Source organism: Bos mutus, chromosome 6 (assembly GCF_027580195.1).
Source record: "Bos mutus isolate GX-2022 chromosome 6, NWIPB_WYAK_1.1, whole genome shotgun sequence".
Lineage (NCBI taxonomy): Eukaryota > Metazoa > Chordata > Mammalia > Artiodactyla > Bovidae > Bos > Bos mutus.
Window position 1 is genome coordinate 25054169 of NC_091622.1, and position 20020 is coordinate 25074188.

At 37.7% G+C, this 20020-nt stretch overlaps 1 protein-coding gene across 1 annotated transcript in view; it reads right to left on the reverse strand.

The window, feature by feature from the left end:
- The window catches only part of MTTP (microsomal triglyceride transfer protein), a 56627-nt gene extending 43629 nt beyond the window's left edge, over positions 1–12998 (reverse strand). The window contains exons 1-3 of the mRNA XM_005910303.3: positions 12938–12998; positions 6172–6359; positions 4662–4805 (exon numbers count right to left, since the gene is read on the reverse strand). Of these exons, the coding sequence (XP_005910365.2) occupies positions 4662–4805; positions 6172–6359; positions 12938–12998 (393 nt within the window). The remainder of the gene's footprint in view (positions 1–4661; positions 4806–6171; positions 6360–12937) is intronic.
- Positions 12999–20020: the final 7022 nt, after the last annotated feature.

Below are 20020 nucleotides of genomic sequence, written 5' to 3' on the forward strand. Positions count from 1 at the left end.
AACTGGATTTCTTGGGCCCATACACAGTCAGAAGGGCTCGGTAGCAATATGCACATGCCTACGGTCTGGGACATTTTTGGCCTGAGCCTTAAATACCTCAGAAAGTGAGAGGATCCGTTAAGTAGGAAAAGTACTACCATACTTGTACTTGATCGGTACCCTCAGTTTGCTTCCAAGCTATAAAATATGCCTGAATTGCTTATAAAGTTTTCCCTAAAATTTCAGGAACCCAGTTGACAGATTTAATCTTCACATATAAGATTAAATGCTCCCCTCCTACTCCTTCTTCTGATCTTGACTGCTATATCCCTAAGAAAACGGTGTGACAGACTTTTTTTCCTGGCAGGCTGAACAACACAAAGTGTGAGACAGAAAATTCTTTTTCATTCCTCCTATTAGTTTTTATTGTCTCCATAGCACTAGAAAAGACAACAAGTCTCTTTTTCCTTTCATGTGCCTGCTAACCTTTGGGGCCTACATTCCCTCCCTTTAGTTGCAGACCACTGAGACCCAGAGGGAAGACAGCACTTGTGTCCATAAATGTCAAAACTGTTAGAATAAAGTGGACTTTTGGTAATTAAGAAAATAATAAAGTCAGAACTTTGAAGTTTAATCCATGTGGCTGACACAATCTTAAATTCATTATTTCACAACAGGAACTGAGTAAGTTTTACTATATTCAGGCCATAAATCTGATTACTTCATTCAGTTCTGAAATGAGCTCTGAATATCCAAGAGCACAGGACTCTTATCTAAATTCACAGTCCCTGAAGCTTCCAAAGAGCAGCATAGTCATCACAAAGTAAGCCGTCAACCCAAGGAAACTAAACATAGAGGGATAAGGGTGGGTTGTGACGAAGGAGATGCAGTGCTTCTTTTGGCCAAACTTTGAGGGCCAATTTCCCCTAGAAATCAGTAGGGATTATTCATATTTTTTAAAGAAAAAAATGCTTCTATACATTCCTTCAATTTACACATTCATTATGAAAAAGAGAAAGCAAAACTTAATTAACCGGCCAAAGAGCAAAACTGAACAAAAAGGATCACAGCAAACAGAGATTAGTCACTTTCTTTGGTCTACTTTCTTAGCTGAAGCCATGTATGTCTCTTTCATATGTACCTAAGAAACAGCATAGCTAGGAAATGGTACCTTGTAAAACAGACAAGTAAAGAAGTACACAAAGAATTAGGAGGCTTTCAAGGTGTCACTTTTCTTTTGGAGGTTGGGTGTGGATACAGGAGCCACGCTGCCAGATTCAGAGAGCAAATCAATGCCTAAGGACAGCAAAAATGAAGGGCAGACTCAGCAGCCACATAATTCAATCAATACTGAGTAAAAACCAGAAATAGAAATCTGGTAATATTCCAGTTAATTGGATTAGCATTTCAGGCCAAAAAAGAATCCATGTGGTAACGAGCCATCTTTTGCACGTCAGTCTTAAGTAGAAAACTGTCATGTTTCCAACTTAATTTGTAAATAAATTAGAGTCATACCCAAACATTTAAGTAAGGGAAGATGGAAAAAAAATATGTGCAATAAACATGCATCTATGTATTTTCATGGGATATCTTTTATAATGTGAATTTGGACTCTGAGAAGACAAAAATACATGCTGGTGAGAAACCTTGAGATCAAAGAAATTTCAGGGAGTAAAACTTAAATTGAGTCTGGGATAGAAAATACTCTCTGAGAAAACTGCCAATCAGCAGTAGAGACTTTCCTTTCATAATTTCTCCCATAGTAAGATGATGTGATAGTTAAAATAATGATATTTCTGACAGTGAAGTGGCTAAAAATTCCACGTGGCTTCTTTATCTCCAGGGTCATGTTTTTTCCAACAAGTACTTTATCATATAAATGAAAGATACCACAATGTACTTTAACTTGTATCACAGGAAACAGCTCCTGCAGAAATGACACGTTGGGGTCACTGAAATAATGATGTGGCAGCTCCATCCCAGCCTTTGTACAGGGAGGCACTGAGTCCAACCAAAGACTTTGTACTCAACTGCCACCCGCAGGGCTATAAAATGATCGGTTGTGGTTTAGCCAAAGTATTGGAGCTTCAGCTTCAGCATCCTTTCAATCAAAGAAGGATTTCCTTTCAACGAAAGGAAAGGCTGATTTCCTTTAGCACCGACTGGTTTGGGCATCCCTGGTGGCTCAGATGGTAAAGAATCACCTGCAAAGTGGGAGACTTGGGTTTGATCCCTGGATTGAGAAGAACCCCTTGAGAAGGGAATGCCTACCAACTCCAGGATTCTTGCCTGGAGAATTCCATTGACAGAGGAGCCCGGTGGGCTACAATCCATGGGGTCACAAAGAATTGGACACAACTGAGTGACTAACATTTCACACTTAGATTATAAATGCAATTAATAAGTTATGGCTCAAGCATGTTGCCACAATGGAATGCCAAAGAAAAAAATACCAGTATTTCCTGTTGTTCACAAAGTTGGGCCATATGAAAATCAACTGAGTTAATACATACAGTGAACAGTGACAAGAAGACTACAAAGCAACCAGAGACGTGGTTTTTTCCCCCCAAATACTTTCCAGCTAGAAAAGACAGTAAAAACACAGACGTTTCCACACAGACCCTCTCTTTTAAATCCCAGCTCCACCACTTGCTAATTGTGTGACCCTAGGCAATGGCACCCCACTCCAGTACTCTTGCTTGGAAAATCCCGTGGATGGAGGAGCCTGATAGGCTGCAGTCCATGGGGTCGCTAAGAGTTGGATATGACTGAGCGACTTCACTTCCACTTTTCACTTTCCTGCATTGGAGAAGGGAATGGCAACCCACTCCAGTGTTCTTGTCTGGAGAATCCCGGGGAAGGGGGAGCCTGGTGGGCTGCCATCTGAGGGGTCACACAGAGTCGGATACGACTGAAGCGACTTAGCAGCAGCAGCAGCAGCAGGCAAGTTTCTTTCCTTCTCTTAACTTTGATTTCCTCATCTATTACCAGAGGATGAAAAAGCAGCACCTGCTTCCCAGGGCTGTTATGGAGATAAAAGAGAAAATTCATGTAATACCTTCGGTCAGTACAGATATTAAGGGTTAAGTATGTTTTAGCTAAATTGTATCTAACTCTTTTGTGACCCCATGGACTGTAGCCTGTCAGGCTCCTCTGTCCATGAAATTACCCAGGCAAGAATACTGGAGTGGGTTACCATGCCCTCCTCCAGGGGATCTTCCCGTCACAGGGATCGAACCCACATCTCTTATGTCTCCTGCATTGACAGGCAGGTTCTTTACCACTAGCAATACCTGGGTAGGCTCAGGGGAGCATAGGGTTTGGGAAAGGCTTCCAGAACACCGAATCAGTCAGTGTAAGACTTGGTTCTGACTGCTTTGCTCAGGAAGAGAGTAGAAGGGCTGGAATATAAAGAGGAAAAACAAGTTTCTTCACCAAAACCTATCATCTAGCAATGAACACAAATGGTCAAAAGGAAAGTGATAAGGGCTATGAGTGAGCTATAATGTGCTAAGAAGTTTCTAAAGAGGGATAGTTATTTCCAGCTGGTTAAAAGGGTGTGAATGTTACAAAAGAAAAGGCCTGTAAGCAAAGCTTGAAGCATAATAAGTATTAATATTTCACAAGTAGAGAAGGGAGAGAAGCATTCCTGAAATGGTGATTCATATTTGGTTGTAAGAGAGTGATGATACAATAATCCTTCTTGAGAATCCCTTTTTAGTACTTTACTAAAAATGAGCATCAGGAATAGCAACATATTACATGTCTTAAATTTGTATTTTAAAGTACTTGTTTTCATTTTTAGTTTGAATCTGGAAATTTTTGATCTAGAGAAATTTTAGAGATTTGAAGTTTTAATGGTCCCTTTCTGTTTTTCTACATTAATTCCTGAAAGTAAGCTTTCATCTTTACTAATATAGTATGTTTTAACATGTCAATATAATATCTATACTCTTCATAAACCCATATTTAATGCCTGAAAATTCACAGATCACAATTGTGTTTCAATTCCAAACATACTAAGACAATTTTAAGAGATGAGACTCAAATTGTAAGTAATCACATTTACAGAATTTTCAGAGCAAATTTCCAACATATAGTGCTCATTCATTACTTTAGTATATAAAATGCTCTTCAAAGTCATAACTTTAAAATAATCTCTAAATGTTTTTTTTTAATCAACTCTATCTTAGAAATGCCATGTCCCTTCAAAAGCTTCAGTTTTGTACTTGAGCCAGTTATTGATACTCTTATGACAAATGCATATCACTTATCTAATTTAGATCATTTCATTCTTATAATTTGCCTACTTTCCTGAATTTATCCATTCATCTATGATGACCTATTGTGTTACAGTAGCTTTTTAATCCTTTCTAATTTAATAAGGAATGTACCTTTTAATACTGTCTCTCATCAATAAACAAATACTTGATTCTACTATAAAGATTTCTCATAAAAATAGGGAATATAAATGGCTAGGTAATATAAGTGAATCCAAAGCCTTGACTTACTTCTGAAACATTTAATTTGTGACTTCCATTTATTAGTTATTTTTAAAAAACTCCATTTTCACAAAAGTAGTGACACCATGATCACCTAAAATAATATTAATATCTACCTAAGGAAGAAAAATATGAAGTTGGGGGAAAAAAAACATGTGGAACTCCAAAAATCTCGTTTACCTTTCCATGAATTAGATGAAGGAGCACAGGTCTTTGCATTGCTTCCAAGTTTTCCTTTCTTATGATTTGAGATGACTTTTTTCCTTTGAAAATGCTCTTCTCTCCTCTCTGTTGATTCACATTTTCAAGGTTTACATCTTTCATCTGGAATCACGGAAAGAAACCTATTAGAAAAACTTCCTATACCTGTTTCCATCAGAGTTTCCTAGAAAATAAAATGGTAAAGCAATAAACAGGGTTGGCCATAATTTCTTCTGTCATTCAACACATGATTCACAGTACCTAGCCATCATCTTTAAAAGAAAGGAGAAGGTTTCAAAACTTAGATTTTTGAATTAGGTAAAAATACTGACATTAAAGGAACCTGCGACTTCAGGTTTATAGTAACTGTGGCTGGAATATGGCTCTTTAATGTTGTTTTCACTCTCTTCATTTGTTTTGAACTGTTGCTATCTGCCTACTCTCTTCACTTTCTGTAACTTTTGTTTGAAAGGTATCCTGCCCCATTGTACCTCATCTATACATACAAAATTAAGCATTAACAATCTGATTACTGAACAAAGAGCTACAGAATGTTTTCTGCAGAATACTGTTCTACTGAGAAATGGGGAGGTGGATGATAAAGTTTTGATCCAACTTGGAAAACACACACAGCTATTAGAGACAACCAAAGAAGCAAAGATCACTTGATAAACGTATTGCAATGATACCTCATTATAAAGTATATTACCAACTACTTACCAGTTACAATGAGGAAAATCTTGGTCCTGGTACCTGTTTCACACTGACATGTAGAAGGAGAACTGACTTTACTAAAGAAATCTATTGCTTTTAGGTCCTTGAAAAGCAAATGTGGAATCATATATTAAATTTGGAAGAGGCCCCAAAGGCCATCTAATTTGACCTTCTTTGTCAACACATAAATCTAAAGCATCATAACTGACTAAACACTGCCATTCAGGGAAGCACCTGGTTCTGTCATCAGGAAGAAAGCAGAATAAGTTACTCCCTCATTGGTGATTCCACCTGTCAGATCAAGGAACACAGGAAAGCTAGAAGGTCACAATTTGTCTCCTCCTTCACTTAGAGTGGTCTCAATTGCTTTTCATATGACATTGATTCTACACTCCTTACATGCAGAACATTTCAAATGGATTCTAGTTTATTGTACCTATTAACATGACATATTAACAGCCTGGCATGCTGCAGTCCATGGGATCACAGTCAGACACAACTGAGCTACTGAACAACAACAAAATATGACATATAGAACTGAACATAATACTTCAGTTACCAGTAGACACCTTCATTTGCCTGCTTCAATAATTTGGAAAGATCAGATAATTTTTGATTAGCAAAAACTTCAAAACTGTATATCTACTTATTTTAGTGATGGATAATATTCAATGAACATATGACCAACAGCACAAACAAGTGCTATTGAATGGTACACGTCTCAAAAACTTTGCTAACATCTAATCTTTGCATCTCTCTGGTAGAAAATACCCACCGTAATTTGGATCAGTTGGTTATCATCACCATCAGGACTCCTCCACAGTAAAGCGACATCCACATTGGATGAAATTCGGTAGCCCACACTGTCTTGGAGGTTTCCTTTGCCCCGATCGAGAAAAACTTCAGTGGAGTATGTGAGTTTGTATAGTCGGTCATTATTTAATGAGAGACCAGTTGTGTGACCTGTAAAAAAGACAGTGATACAAGTCAAGTCTTAGTTGTAAGGCACCCAGCAGGCCAGGGACTATGCTATCTTATCATCAACACATTCCTTCTCCAGCACAGTGGTACCCAGTGGGAGCTTATATTTGTTAAGGGGAGTAAATCTTTGCTAAGTGAAACATGGTTCTACTTCTTCATCTGCTGAAATTATTGGTTGAACAACAACAAAAACAACAACTAACAAAGAAATAAGCTTCCATTTCAGAAAACTTAGTTTGTATCTTTAAATAATAATCTGATTATCTAAATATTGCCTTGGTTGAACTATAGAATATTTTTAAATAAATATCATTGTATTGCTTTAACTTATATGTATATTATTTCTTCCCCTCTCCCTGCCCAGCTTTCTTTAAATCAAATAATAAAATTTGATTTCAAGTAGAAGTTCAGCCAGAGATTGCTTGATAATTTGCAATTAACATATTTAAAATACAACAGGTCAAAGCCAAAGAAATTTTAGCAGTTAGATGGTAGTCCCGTACATTGGATATTTTGAACATTTAAAAAATATCCCTTCAAGGTAATTTATCCTATTAATTAAATTAGCAAACTTTCAGTATTAAAGTACATTTCAAGGCAACACATATGTAAATTTAAATTAGTTGTTGCTGAATAAAATGATGTTTTCCTACATAAAATCCAGCACAGGCTTTAATTTGGAAGGGACAACTTAACGTTTAATGTCAAATAGAATACAAGTCAGCATCATAACCAAAAAAAAAAAAAGATATATGGAGGAGTTCATACACTTTCCAAACAGTATATCTTAACCCAAAGAAAACATAAAAGAGTAGCATCCAGTCTTTCCCAAAGATGAACTGAGGTCATACAAAGTCTTTTGATAAATCTTCTATTCATAGCTCTCAGGAAAGAGTAAAAAAAGATTTCAGTAGGCATTTTTCGTCAGGGCTAACCGGGCAGAATTGACTAGTTAACTGTAACAAGCAACCATGTCTCTTTTTCCCCCACAGAAAATATGCATATGGGAGAGGGACAGAAAACGAGGCTGAGATGAGTAGGAGAGAAGTGAGGCAGCTGAGAAAGGAGGTAAAATTACTTGAAAAGTGAAAAACTAAGAAAATCTCCTTACTATCTGTTCTAAGTCTTTCCTACATATTAACTTATTTAATCCTCATAAAAATCTAATGGGGTAGGTACTGTTATTAGCCTGATTTTATAGATGAGGAAATCAAGAGATACAGAGATTATACAATTTACCCAAGATCACTCAGGAAATTAGTGGTGAAGCCTCTAACACCCTGTCTGGATCCAGAGACCATGTTCTTACCTACACTATACATATAAACCTTTAGGTTGACCTATTCCATTCCTGGGGAGTGAGCTAGGAATTCATTCATTCATTCAACAAGGATGTACTGAGCACCTACTGGGTAGTCAGCACTTTTCTAGGTTCTGGGGCTATACCAGTTAACAAGCAGACAACATGTCTATCTTTGCGGCATTTACATTTAAATGAGGGGGGAAGGGCAATAAAAAAGCAAGTACATAGTTCAGTTCAGTTCAGTTGCTCAGTCGTGTCCGACTCTTTGCGATCCCATGAATTGCAGCACTCCAGGCCTCCCTGTCCATCACCAATTCCCGGAGTTCACCCAAACCCATGTCCATCGAGTTGGTGATGCCATCCAGCCATCTCATCCTCTGTCGTCCCCTTTTCCTCCTGCCCCCAAACCCCCACCAACCTAGATAGCATATTAAAAAGCAGAGACATTACTTTGCCAACAAAGGTCCGTCTAGTCAAGGCTATAGTTTTCCAGTGGTCACATGTGGATGTGAGAGTTGGACTGTGAAGAAAGCTGAGTGCCGAAGAATTGATGCTTTTGAACTGTGGTGTTGGAGAAGACTCTTGAGAGTTCCTTGGACTGCAAGGAGATCCAACCAGTCCATTCTAAAGGAGATCAGTCCTGAATATTCATTGGAAGGACTGATGCTAAAGCTGAAACTCTAGTATTTTGGCCACCTCATGCGAAGGGTTGACTCATTGGAAAAGTACATAAGTAAATTATAAAGAATATTAGAAATGCTAATGAAGAAAAATGAAATAAGAAAGGAAATGGGGATGCTGAGGGGAAAATCTTTATTGAGAAGGTAATATTCTGGGCGAGGACATTAGGCTAGTCACTTGGATATCTGTGGAGAGGGCACTGCCCACCCCTTCTTCCTCCCATGTCTCACCCCCACACTCCACTCCATCCCCCCACAGAAGGGAGAACAAGTTCAAAGACCCTGAGGAGAGTTCCCAGAGGAGGAACAACAGAGAGGCCAAAGACTCTGGGATTGAGTAAAGGACAAAGCTGAAAAAGATGAGGTCAAATAGGCACCCATGAGTGGCTGGGAGATGGTGGGTGAGGGGGGAAGGTATTTGCATAGACTTAGAATTCGACTGAGATGAAAAACTATTGCAAAGTTTTGGGTGGTGAAGTTACATGATCTGACAAAACTTCAATGAAAGGGGATGAGGATTTTAACAGAAAAGCCAGAAGGAAGTAACAGAGTGGGTACCTAAATGCGTACATGAAAACAGGCTGTGTCCAAACACCAAGTCAGGCAGAACCTCAGGTATGAGATAAGGAAGGCAGACAAAGGCAGGAAAAACCTTGAAGGAAACAAAGTCTGTGAGTCTCTCCAGCCTCCCCAAACTGGGGATACTGCAGCAGATTCAAACACCAGCTTTCTGACCAGGAAGATATTTTGGTCAAAGAGGCCTTCTTTTTTATGACACCTATCAAACTCCACAAAGGGCAAAAAGGAAATACTTGTTGCCTTATCTACCCTTACAGCAATTCTGATAGGTAAGCACTATAGGGCAGTTAAGAAAAGCTGACTCCACGTTTAACTCAATGTAGCAGATACAATGCGGAATTTGATGTAGGAATATACTAAAATTCAAGTTTTGCGGACAACCTGAAGTGGCTTCTGATTAAAATAACTATGAAAAGTTTCTCTTTAATGCCAAAGCCTTCCAAACTATCATGTTGAGTTTTTTGTTTGTTTGTTTGTTTTTACTTGACTGGTCCAAAGAATGTGAAAAGGGACAATATATTTCAGTTCCTGACGATGACTTGGAAGTGATAAAGTAGAGGAAAGAATGGCTTTGTTCTACAACTTTTCCTACCTCTTTCAATAGGAGATACATCCTAAAAAGGATTTAAAGATACATCCTTTAAATAAGTGGATGGTGCTGAAGTGTTGTCCCGGCTGTCCTTTCCTCTTTGATAAGTATTTCTCTGTTTATGTTACTAAGAGATCCAGCAATACTGGCAAGTGGGGGCATGTTCCATTTATATATCTTGACTAAATTTCTGTCTTCGGGTGTTGCTCTGTAGAGTATGCAGAAGGGCAACAGGACTTGATGGTAGATTAAATGAGCAAATCAATTTTTAGCCCCCAAAGGAGTCTGTACCTTTTCAATGTGTTCCTTTGAGAGATATATTTTTACTACCACAAAAAGAAAAAAGCTTTTAATTTTAAACTTTTTAAAAAATATCTTAAAGTATTCTTTTATTAAACTCAGATCAATATAACAGCTAATTGACTTAAGCAAAAAGACAAAATAGAAATAAGCTAGTAAAGGTGAGGCTTGAAGAGACCTGCATTGATGATAAGGATGAAAGATAAGGGGACTTTGGAGAAGGCCATGGCACCCCACTCCAGTACTCTTGCCTGGAAAATCCCATGGACAGAGGAGCATAGTGGGCTGCAGTCATTGGGGTCACTAAGAGTCGGACACGACTGAGCGACTTCCCTTTCACTCTTCACTTTCATGCATTGGAGAAGGAAATGGCAACCCACTCCAGTGTTCTTGCGTGAAGAATCCCAGGGACGGGGGAGCCTGGTGGGCTGCCATCTATGGGGTCACACAGAGTCGGACATGACTGAAGCGACCTAGCAGCAGCAGCAGCAGGAATCCAACAGAAACCCAGAAGGCTGGAAAGAAAAGAGTAGGATGAAGGATAAGGGAGGGAAAAAATGGAAGATGGTTGTTGTGAATGGACTGAAAAGTATAGTCAGGCCAGGAAATAAAGACTCGTGTGAAGGAACAGTTCAGGTTTAGAGGTAACAAGATTAAGTAGAAAGTGTACATATGGGTGGATTATCGAAAGCAAAGCATTATGAAGAAAACCCAAAGAAGGTAGTGAGAATAGACCCACAATTACAAAATATTATTTAGAAAAAGAGGAAACAAGAGTCTCCCAAACATTGAGTCAGCATATCTCTTCTCTCTACTAACTCCTTCTTCATTCTCTTTACAGTCCAATCTGCTCTCAACATCCACCCAGATCTGGAGATTTGCTAAATAATTGCATCGATAATTAACTTTGAGATGAGTTTTGAAGTGATGCATAACATCCCAAATTTATAATGGCCTGATTTTAAAGTAAACTCTTCACAACTAGTTCGCTTATTAAATATCAATCATTTTAAAGGACAATGAATCTATGATTATTAAACCACGATGCTGTAATACACGGCTTCCCAAGTGGCACTAGTGGTAAAAAATCCACCTGCCAGTGCAGGAGACACAAGAGACTAGAGTTCAATTCCTAGGTTGGGAAGATCCCCTGGGAAAGGTAATGGCACCCCACTCCAGTATCCTTGCCTGGGAAATCCCATGGACAGAGGTGCCTGGTGGGCTACAGTCTATGGGGTTGCAAAGAATCGGACCCAACTGAGTGAAGAAAGCACCATAATATAAGAAGTTACCCATCTGGGTAAGAGAAAGTTGCCAAGTCCTATATTTTTTATTCACGATATTTGGCACAAGCAGCTTGTATCACAACACTAATAACACTTAAGCTTTGAAGCCCCCACTTGCCCAGGCCTTTTCCAAGATCTTAGAAGGGGACCCTAGTGTTATGCATACATGTCAATCTTTTTTTCAGTAATATTTGCAAAAGTAAAATATTTTTTGTGAAAATGTAGATTACTTTTTTCTCAAAAATGGAGCCTAAATTGTATAAGCTTCAGTTTCTAAAATTCTGGATTTGTCACTGAACTTACAACAAACTGTAGCTATCTATTATGTTCTCAGTCATATTTTCCTGTATGTCATTTCTGTATGTGTATATGTGTGTATTTAAATCTTTACAAATGCATGTATTTGAAAACATCAAGTTATCCAATATTCTATGTAGGTAAGGGAAAAGAGAGAAGCCCACAATAGCTCAATCATTTTTCTCAAAATAATCATGGTATTAGGTTTGATCTCATGGTGCATAAATTGGTCATATTATGAATATTTAGCAGTATTTGACAGATAAAATACAAGCTGTTTCACAATTCTCTGTCAGATATAATTTACAAACCTTTATTTTTTCTCATTAAAATTTTCTTTCATCCAAGTAAGGGCCGTATCTTTACCAAACATTTTAGAAAATAGTAAATATATATATATATATATATATATATATATATATATATAAATATATGTATAATCTTTAAAGAATCTGAAGTGTAATTTGCTTAGGTGAAATAATTTAGTCCCCCCCCAAATTTATTGTTCCAATAGCAAAAATTGTCTCTTTTCCTCATGTGGAAATTTTCCATGCAAAAAATTTTGAGACAAACTTTACCTTATTAAAAAAAGCCACAGTTATCTCAAGAGGATTTTAGAAGCTTACAAGTGAATTGCTTTATATCAGTTGCTTAGCGTACACAGTTATTAAAATTGGACACTACCATGCTGTTTTATAATAGGGCAACTGACTTTGATGGAGAGTCCTCTTAAGAGATTCTAAAAAGCGATCATTTTACAGGCCCAATATTTAGAAATTCAAGGCATGCATAAATTAGCTGATTTAAAACAAGATTACATATTAATATATTTCATACAGCTTTTTGAAATCGTTACTCAAAAGTTTGTTTGCTCTGAAAGTTAGCAATTTGTATGTTTTTAAGTAGATATTATCTTAAAATAGAAACTATAATGAGCAACACTATTTTTCCAAAGATAAATGTTATCTCTCAAATCTATGTCATGGAGTTTTATTTTCTATAATCCACCAACTATGATAATCTTATCTTTTTTGAATGATTATAGAATAAAATACAGGCTTTACCATTTCATTCATAATCCTTTGGTAAGTTAAATGCCTTTTTCATTGAGTCTAATTCTTTTTGATGTCACATTGCTAGGCAACTAGAAGGAAATTTAAGAACTGGTTTTTTTAAATCTACTTTTACAATTCAAATGAAGGAGCTGCATTCATTGAGTGACCAGCAGCAGCAGATAACAATAGTTGGCATCTTTTTTCTCCCCTTTAAAAATAAACCATGAATGAGAGAATGAAGCAAGAAGCATGCTAGTCTGAAGGACTGAAACTAAAAGGAACCTCTGTTTTCTTAATGTATGTAGGAATTCGAATTTAGTTTTCATTCCAACCCAGTCATGCCTTCACCAGCATTCTAAAGCTACATGGGTTTGAGGATCACTTAGTTAAGAATTCTTTCATTACACATACACACACTTTTCCCCCTGAACGATTAAAATTAAAGTTTAGCAGAAGGCAACACAAACTTACCTTTAACAGAAGCTGAATATGAGGAAATGAAGCAGAGAAAAAGCACAGCGAGAAGAATCATATTGATTCAGCTACCCTTTAATGCATTCAGTTCCCAGCTAGAAGTCACTGAGAAGTGGACTCTTTCAATGGCAGCAAGGGAGTGACCCTTCTCAGAACCTGCAACAATGTTTATCTTTGGAAGAAAGGTCAGATTCCAAACTCCAAAATCAGGACCTAAGTTCACAGAAGGGCTCACGATTAATGATTAAACTTAGGTGGGCTATAGTTTTCAGTCTCTCCCTCTTTTACTTTTTTACTCAATAAGAAAAATCAAGAAAATTTTCACTTTTGAGAGCTAAACTAAACCAGTTGCCATCCTGTAAATTCAGAAGCACAGAGGGGCAATCTAGGAAAACTGGGGATGATACTTTTCTGCTCAGCACATAATCATCAACATGCCTATATCATTAAATGCCTGTCTTCACATTTACCATTTGATGTGGGAGGGTGGTGAGGATTTGTGAACTCAGGAAAATTTGATGGAATTTTATTCTCTTGTATGGTCATCTGAAATTTTTTATACCATGGGTATGCTATTATTAAAAAATCACTCTAAATTTTAGAATTTGAATTTAAAAATTTTAACTTGTACCACCACCAATCACTTCAAAATAATGTTAGAATAGATTCAACATTCATTTCTTAAAACTAGATGATTCTTCTTACGTGTGAATCAGCATTGTCGACCATTAACACACTAGCGGGCAACTGAGTTTATGATAGTAGACCTCTAGCTATAGCTGTGACAATAAACAATTGTCTGGATCCTCAGACTGGCTGGCTGGAGTTCCCTGTGCTTTCTGGATTCCAGTTCTAGGCAGAAATTCAGAAAGGGGATTCCAGTCCTTACTACTTCTGCAACAGAAAATTAATTAGGACACTTCTCTAGAATTAAAGTGAATACCCTAGAATGGCTAAGACCACACTAACTAAACCAGCTCTGCTCTTGTAAACTTTGGCAAGAGAAACTTGCTATGAATAAAACCTACTAAGATGAGGTGATTTGGAAACCATGTGGGGATGCTTTGGCAAAGGAAGGAATAATATGTTGGTAAAGGGATTTTTCAAATAAAATTGAAAATTCTTACGGCCATGTTTGGGGCTTCCCTGCTGGCTCAATGGTAAAGAATTCACCTCTTGGCCAAGCCAGAGACCTGGGTCAGAAAGATCCCCTGGAGAAAGAAATGGCAACCCATTCCAGTATTCTTGCCTGGGAAATTTCATGGACAGAGGAGCCTGATGGGCTACAGTCCCTGGGGTCACAGAATCAGACATGACCTAGCATAAACAGCAGCAGTATGGCCAGGTTTAAGCATAACGGGTTCTTAAATCTAACCTCATCTCTCTCCAAACCCTTTTCTAGAACCCTAACCTTAAGCTTAAATCTTCTAGACAACACAGGTAAAGATAGTCAACTTGATAGGGCCACAAGATGAAATCTAAAATATAAAATCTCAAAGTTAAGCATACTTCCTTTTGAAATATGTATATTTTTTATAAAGAACTGAAATGTGAAAATTGTTTGTCTTTATCCTCTATTGAGATTAAAACTTCATTTGCTATCATGTTTTACATATAAATCATGGCTAAAGTACCTATACAAAAATAAAATATTTGGTTATTACTTTCACTTTAAAGTTATAAATAATAAGTTGTCCTGGGGTAAATAGAAAATAATAAGTTGTCCTCTTAGAAAAATAACTGTTGAAGAAATATAAGTTTTTATGAATGGTAGGTATTATAAATACGAGATAACGTGAAAGTGCTTTATTGCTTTACATTTGAATAGATTTCAATGTAGTCCCACAATTTCTGCATTGCATATATAGTGATATGAAGCCACTATAGTCATTTAAACGTTACACACTTTTTTGTTTAGATTAAGGACTATTTTAAATTTTATGAGAACAGCCTTTTGTTTTCATTTGAGGTTTACAGCTACATGCTTTTGGTTCGACTATGTGGTGCATGACACTTGTCTATTCGGTTAAAGTACTATTCGTCTTCAGGTGTTTACCAGAGTCTAACCAGTTAAAAGCATATCACTATTGCCTAACAAAATCTGTTTCATTTGAGCACTTGCTTTCCACTAGAAAGCACCTATGAGTCACTGTATTAAGTAGTCATTTAAATATAGGATGTTCAAATAAGGCTACTTCTATTGGTAATAAAAACCATCATCCTTAACTTTTTACAAAGATATTTGAAAGACTTCTTAAGATAGTTTCAGAGATGAAATAAGATTGCCAAAGCCTTTTCATATCCAGTGAATTCTGTATACCAAAGGAGAGGCATTCTCCTTGGTTAGTCTGTTGACCAAGCAAAGTGACATTTTATAATACTGTGGGAGATACCTCCAAATCTTATCATGTGCAAATCAGCTATTTACACAGCATGTGAAGCAATGCAGAAGCACAGCAAGATACAAAAATAAGAGCTTGCCATCTATGGTACAATTACTAGGTTAATACACTATGCCAAGCACTGAACGTTTTGTAGTATAGCTGAACAACCATTATTTCACATGTTAGCAAAATGACATTCAGATTAATTTAGTAAAATGATTTAAGGATCATAGAAAAACAAACATTGAAACCTAAATCCAATTTCTCCTTTACTTAAACAATATTAGAGATAGGAGGTAGAAAATTGATTTATTAGGTATGACATAGAATTATCAATTCAGACTGTCTTTTAATAAGTCCATCACACTTTTGTGTGGAGGCTAACAGGTAGCTAAATTGCTGTGGTTAGACGTTCCAGGCTGAACAGATTGTCTCCGGGAAAAAACTGATCTGTGCTAGTCAGGTCACAATCAAGTAATAGATTTTAAAACAATGCTCTTCAATGAAATCCATTGGTAAGTATATTTTAGTATGGAATATCTGCTATTCTATTTGGCAGTGATAATAAGAGACTATGAAATAAAAACGGCTAACTAATTCCAAAGTACAGTTGTGTTTCTAATAAGTATCAGAGGTTGCTAGGAGTTAACTCATTTCCTAGATTAGAAGATGAATGAACTTTACCCCACTAAAGGCTGACAGGAAATGTATTACCCTTCTAGATATGCTGCTGCTAAGTCGCTTCAGTCGCGTCCGACTCTGTGTGACCCCATAGATGGCAGCCCACCAGGTTTCCCCGTCCCTGGGATTCTCCAGGCAAGAACACTGGAGTGGGTTGCCATTTCCTTCTCCAATGCATGAAAGTGAAAAGTAAAAGTGAAGTCGCTCAGTCGTGTCCGACTCTTAGTGATCCCATTGACTGCAGCCCACCAGGCTCCTCCGTCCATGCGATTTTCCAGGCAAGAGTACTGGAGTGGGGTGCCATTGTCTTCTCCGACCCTTCTAGATATAGTTAAGTCAAAATGTATGATAGCTATCTATGGAAGTCAAAATGTATGATAGCTATCTATGGAGGGAAGTAAAGACAGACTTTACTTTGTCCTAGAAAGAAGCGACACTAATGAAAAAAACTTTTTAAAGGGACTCTTCAAGTTATCCCTAAGTGGTCATAATAAATTCTACTAGTATTTTCAATTCAATGAGGGAATTAGCATTCTCAAGGAATCCTGCAAAAAATATTTTTGGTAGGTAAGGAATACAGTCCACCCTTTGCATCAGCAGATGAGGAACCAGGGGATACCCAGGAGGGACAACTGTAAGGGACTTGAACATCTACAGAGTTTGCTGACTGTGGGGATCCTGGAACCAATCCCACACAGATACTGAGAGGACTGTAGTTTTTGTCTTTGCCTTTTGTCAGTTAATACTTTCTCAATTTGTCTGTTTTTTAATTTTTATTGGAGCAGAGTTGATTTACAATGTTGTGTTAATCAGTTACACATATACACATATCTACTGTCACCCTGCTTATTTAACTTACATGCAGAGTACATCATGAGAAATGCTGGGCTGGAAGAAGCACAAGCTGGAATCCACATTGCTGGGAGAAATATCAATAACCTCAGATATGCAGATGACACCACCCTTATGGCAGAAAGTGAAGAGGAACTCAAAAGCCTCTTGATGAAAGTGAAAGTGGAGAGTGAAAAAGTTGGCTTAAAGCTCAACATTCAGAAAACGAAGATCATGGCATCCGGTCCCATCACTTCATGGGAAATAGATGGGAAAACAGTGGAAACGGTGTCAGACTTTATTTTTCTGGGCTCCAAAATCACTGCAGATGGTGACTGCAGCCATGAAATTAAAAGACGCTTACTCCTTGGAAGGAAAGTTATGACCAACCTAGATAGCGTATTCAAAAGCAGAGACATTATTTTGCCAACAAAGATCCATCTAGTCAAGGCTATGGTTTTTCCAGTGGTCATGTATGGATGTGAGAGTTGGACTGTGAAGAAAGCTGAGTGCCGAAGAATTGATGCTTTTGAACTGTGGTGTCGGAGAAGACTCTTGAGAGTCCCTTGGACTGCAAGGAGATCCAAACAGTCCATTCTAAAGGAGATCAGCCCTGGGATTTCTTTGGAAGGAATGATGCTAAAGCTGAAACTCCAGTACTTTGGCCACCTGATGCGAAGAGTTGACTCATTGGAAACGACTCTGATGCTGGGAGGGATTGGGGGCAGGAGGAGAAGGGGATGATAGAGGATGAGATGGCTGGATGGCATGGAGGTGAGTCTGAGTGATGGACAGTTGAGTCTGAGTGGGAACTCCGGACAACGGGAGTTGGTGATGGACAGGGAGGCCTGGCGTGCTGCGATTCATGGGGTCGCAAAGAGTCGGACATGACTGGGTGACTGAACTGAACTGACTGACCCTTTTTTAGATCTTTCTCCCATAGACCTTTACAGATTATTGAGTAGAATTCTCTGTTCTATACAGTAGGTTCTTATTAGCTAACTATTTTATATATAGTAATATGTATATGTCAATTCCAGTCCTAATTTAGGGACTGTAGTCTCATAAAGTGATGCTCTCTTTTATACTAAGCAAAAATTATATGAGAATACATATACTATTTTTAAAGGTATTGTTTAAGAATTCTCTTTAATAAAAGAAAAAATGCACTGAGGAAAATGCTTTTCCTTAAAAAGAATAAACGATACAGTTTTGAAATATATGGAATCCAAGACTTGCAAAAAGGATAATCATTTTTGCATAATGGAGTTATTAAACAAACTCTACCTTTACCTCCCACACCTCCACACACATGTATTTGACAACAACCAAAAACTCGTTGTGGGTCAATAATATTCACCCTAAGAGGAGCCTAACTTTATTTTTGGTCACAAACTGAATTTCTAGCATTTAGGAAGAAAACTGATGGCTTTCTTTCAATGAACTATTGTAAAGAAAACAAAGCTTAAATTTTGATCAGAATCATTTTTTTTACTAAGACATTCCAGAGATTTCCCATATACACTGTACCCAGTTGTCATTATTAATATCTTACACTAATGTGGTATATTTATTAATAATTGAAATAGTAACTAAAACCCATACTCTATTCAGATTTCCTTAGTTTTAATCTAATGTTAAAGGTTCGTCTAGTCAAGGCCATGGTTTTTGCTGTGGTCATGTATGGATGTGAGAGTTGGACTGTGAAGAAGGCTGAGCACCGAAGAATTGATGCTTTTGAAGTGTGGTGTTGGAGAAGACTCTTGAGAGTCCCTTGGACTGCAAGGAGATTCAACCAGTCCATTCTGAAGGAGATCAGCCCTGGGATTTCTTTGGAAGGAATGATGCTAAAGCTGAAACTCCAGTACTTTGGCCACCTCATGAGAAGAGTTGACTCATTGGAAAAGACCCTGATGCTGGGAGGGATTGGGGGCAGGAGGAGAAGGGGACGACAGAGGATGAGATGGCTGGATAGCATCACTGACTCAATGGACGTGTGTCTCAGTGAACTCCGGGAGTTGGTGATGGACAGGGAGGCCTGGTGTGCTGCGATTCATGGGGTCGCAAAGAGTCGGACACGACTGAGCGACTGATCTGATCTGATCTGAACGCTTTTTTCTGTTCCAAGATTCTATCCAGGTTACATTAAAATTAGTTGTCATGTACCTTTAGGCGTTTCTTAGCTATGAGTTTCTCTAATTTTCTTCAGTTAAAAAATTTCTGGGACTATTTACAATGTTGTGTTAGTTTCCAGTGCATAGCAAAGTGAGTCTGTTACACATATATCCACTCTTTTTCAGATTCTCTTCCCAAATAGACCATTACAGAGTACTGAGTTGAGTTCCCTGTGCTACACAGCTGGTCCTTGTTAGTTACCTATTTTATATATAATAGTGTGTATGTAAATCCCAATCCTCCAGTTTATCCCTGTCCCCCTCCTCCCCTCCCCCCCCCAGTAACCATACGTTTGGTTTCTATATCTGTAACTTTCTTTCTATTTTATAGGTAAGTTCCTTTGCCCCCTTCCTTTTTTAGATTCCACATATAATGATTTTCCCCATTTTTGATGGCATTGACAGCTTTGACATGTTTTGTAGGATCAGGACAGGTGTTTTATAAAATGCTCCTTTATTAGTTTTATGGAATATTTTTTCTTATGACGAGTCGGCTTGTAGGTTTGGAGGAAGACCATAGAGGTGCCATTTCATCACACTATATCAAAGGTATGATTTATCACTGTTGATGTTGACCTTGATCACCTGACAAATGTTGTCAGACTTCTCCACTATAAAGTTACTTTTTTAAAACCTTCTCTTCCATACTGAACTCTCTGGAAGGAAGTGCTATGGGCAGCTCATACCTAAAGATTAAGGAGTTATATTCCTCCTCCTTGAGGATGGAGCATCTATATAAATTATTTGGAGTTTCTTTGCATGAGGGATTGATCTCTTCCTCCATATTTATTTATGATTTATAACAGCATAAGAACAACTATGTATTTTATATTTGGGGTTATAATCCAATATGACTTTTAAATTTATTTCTACAATTGTTCCAGCTTTAGCCATCAGGAGCTCATTCAGTTGGCTATGTTCCTTTGACATATCCCATCTTTGTATGTGTGTGTGTGTTCAAGCATTTCCTTCATTTCTGGTCCTACAACATGCCCCAGGCTCATCTTGTA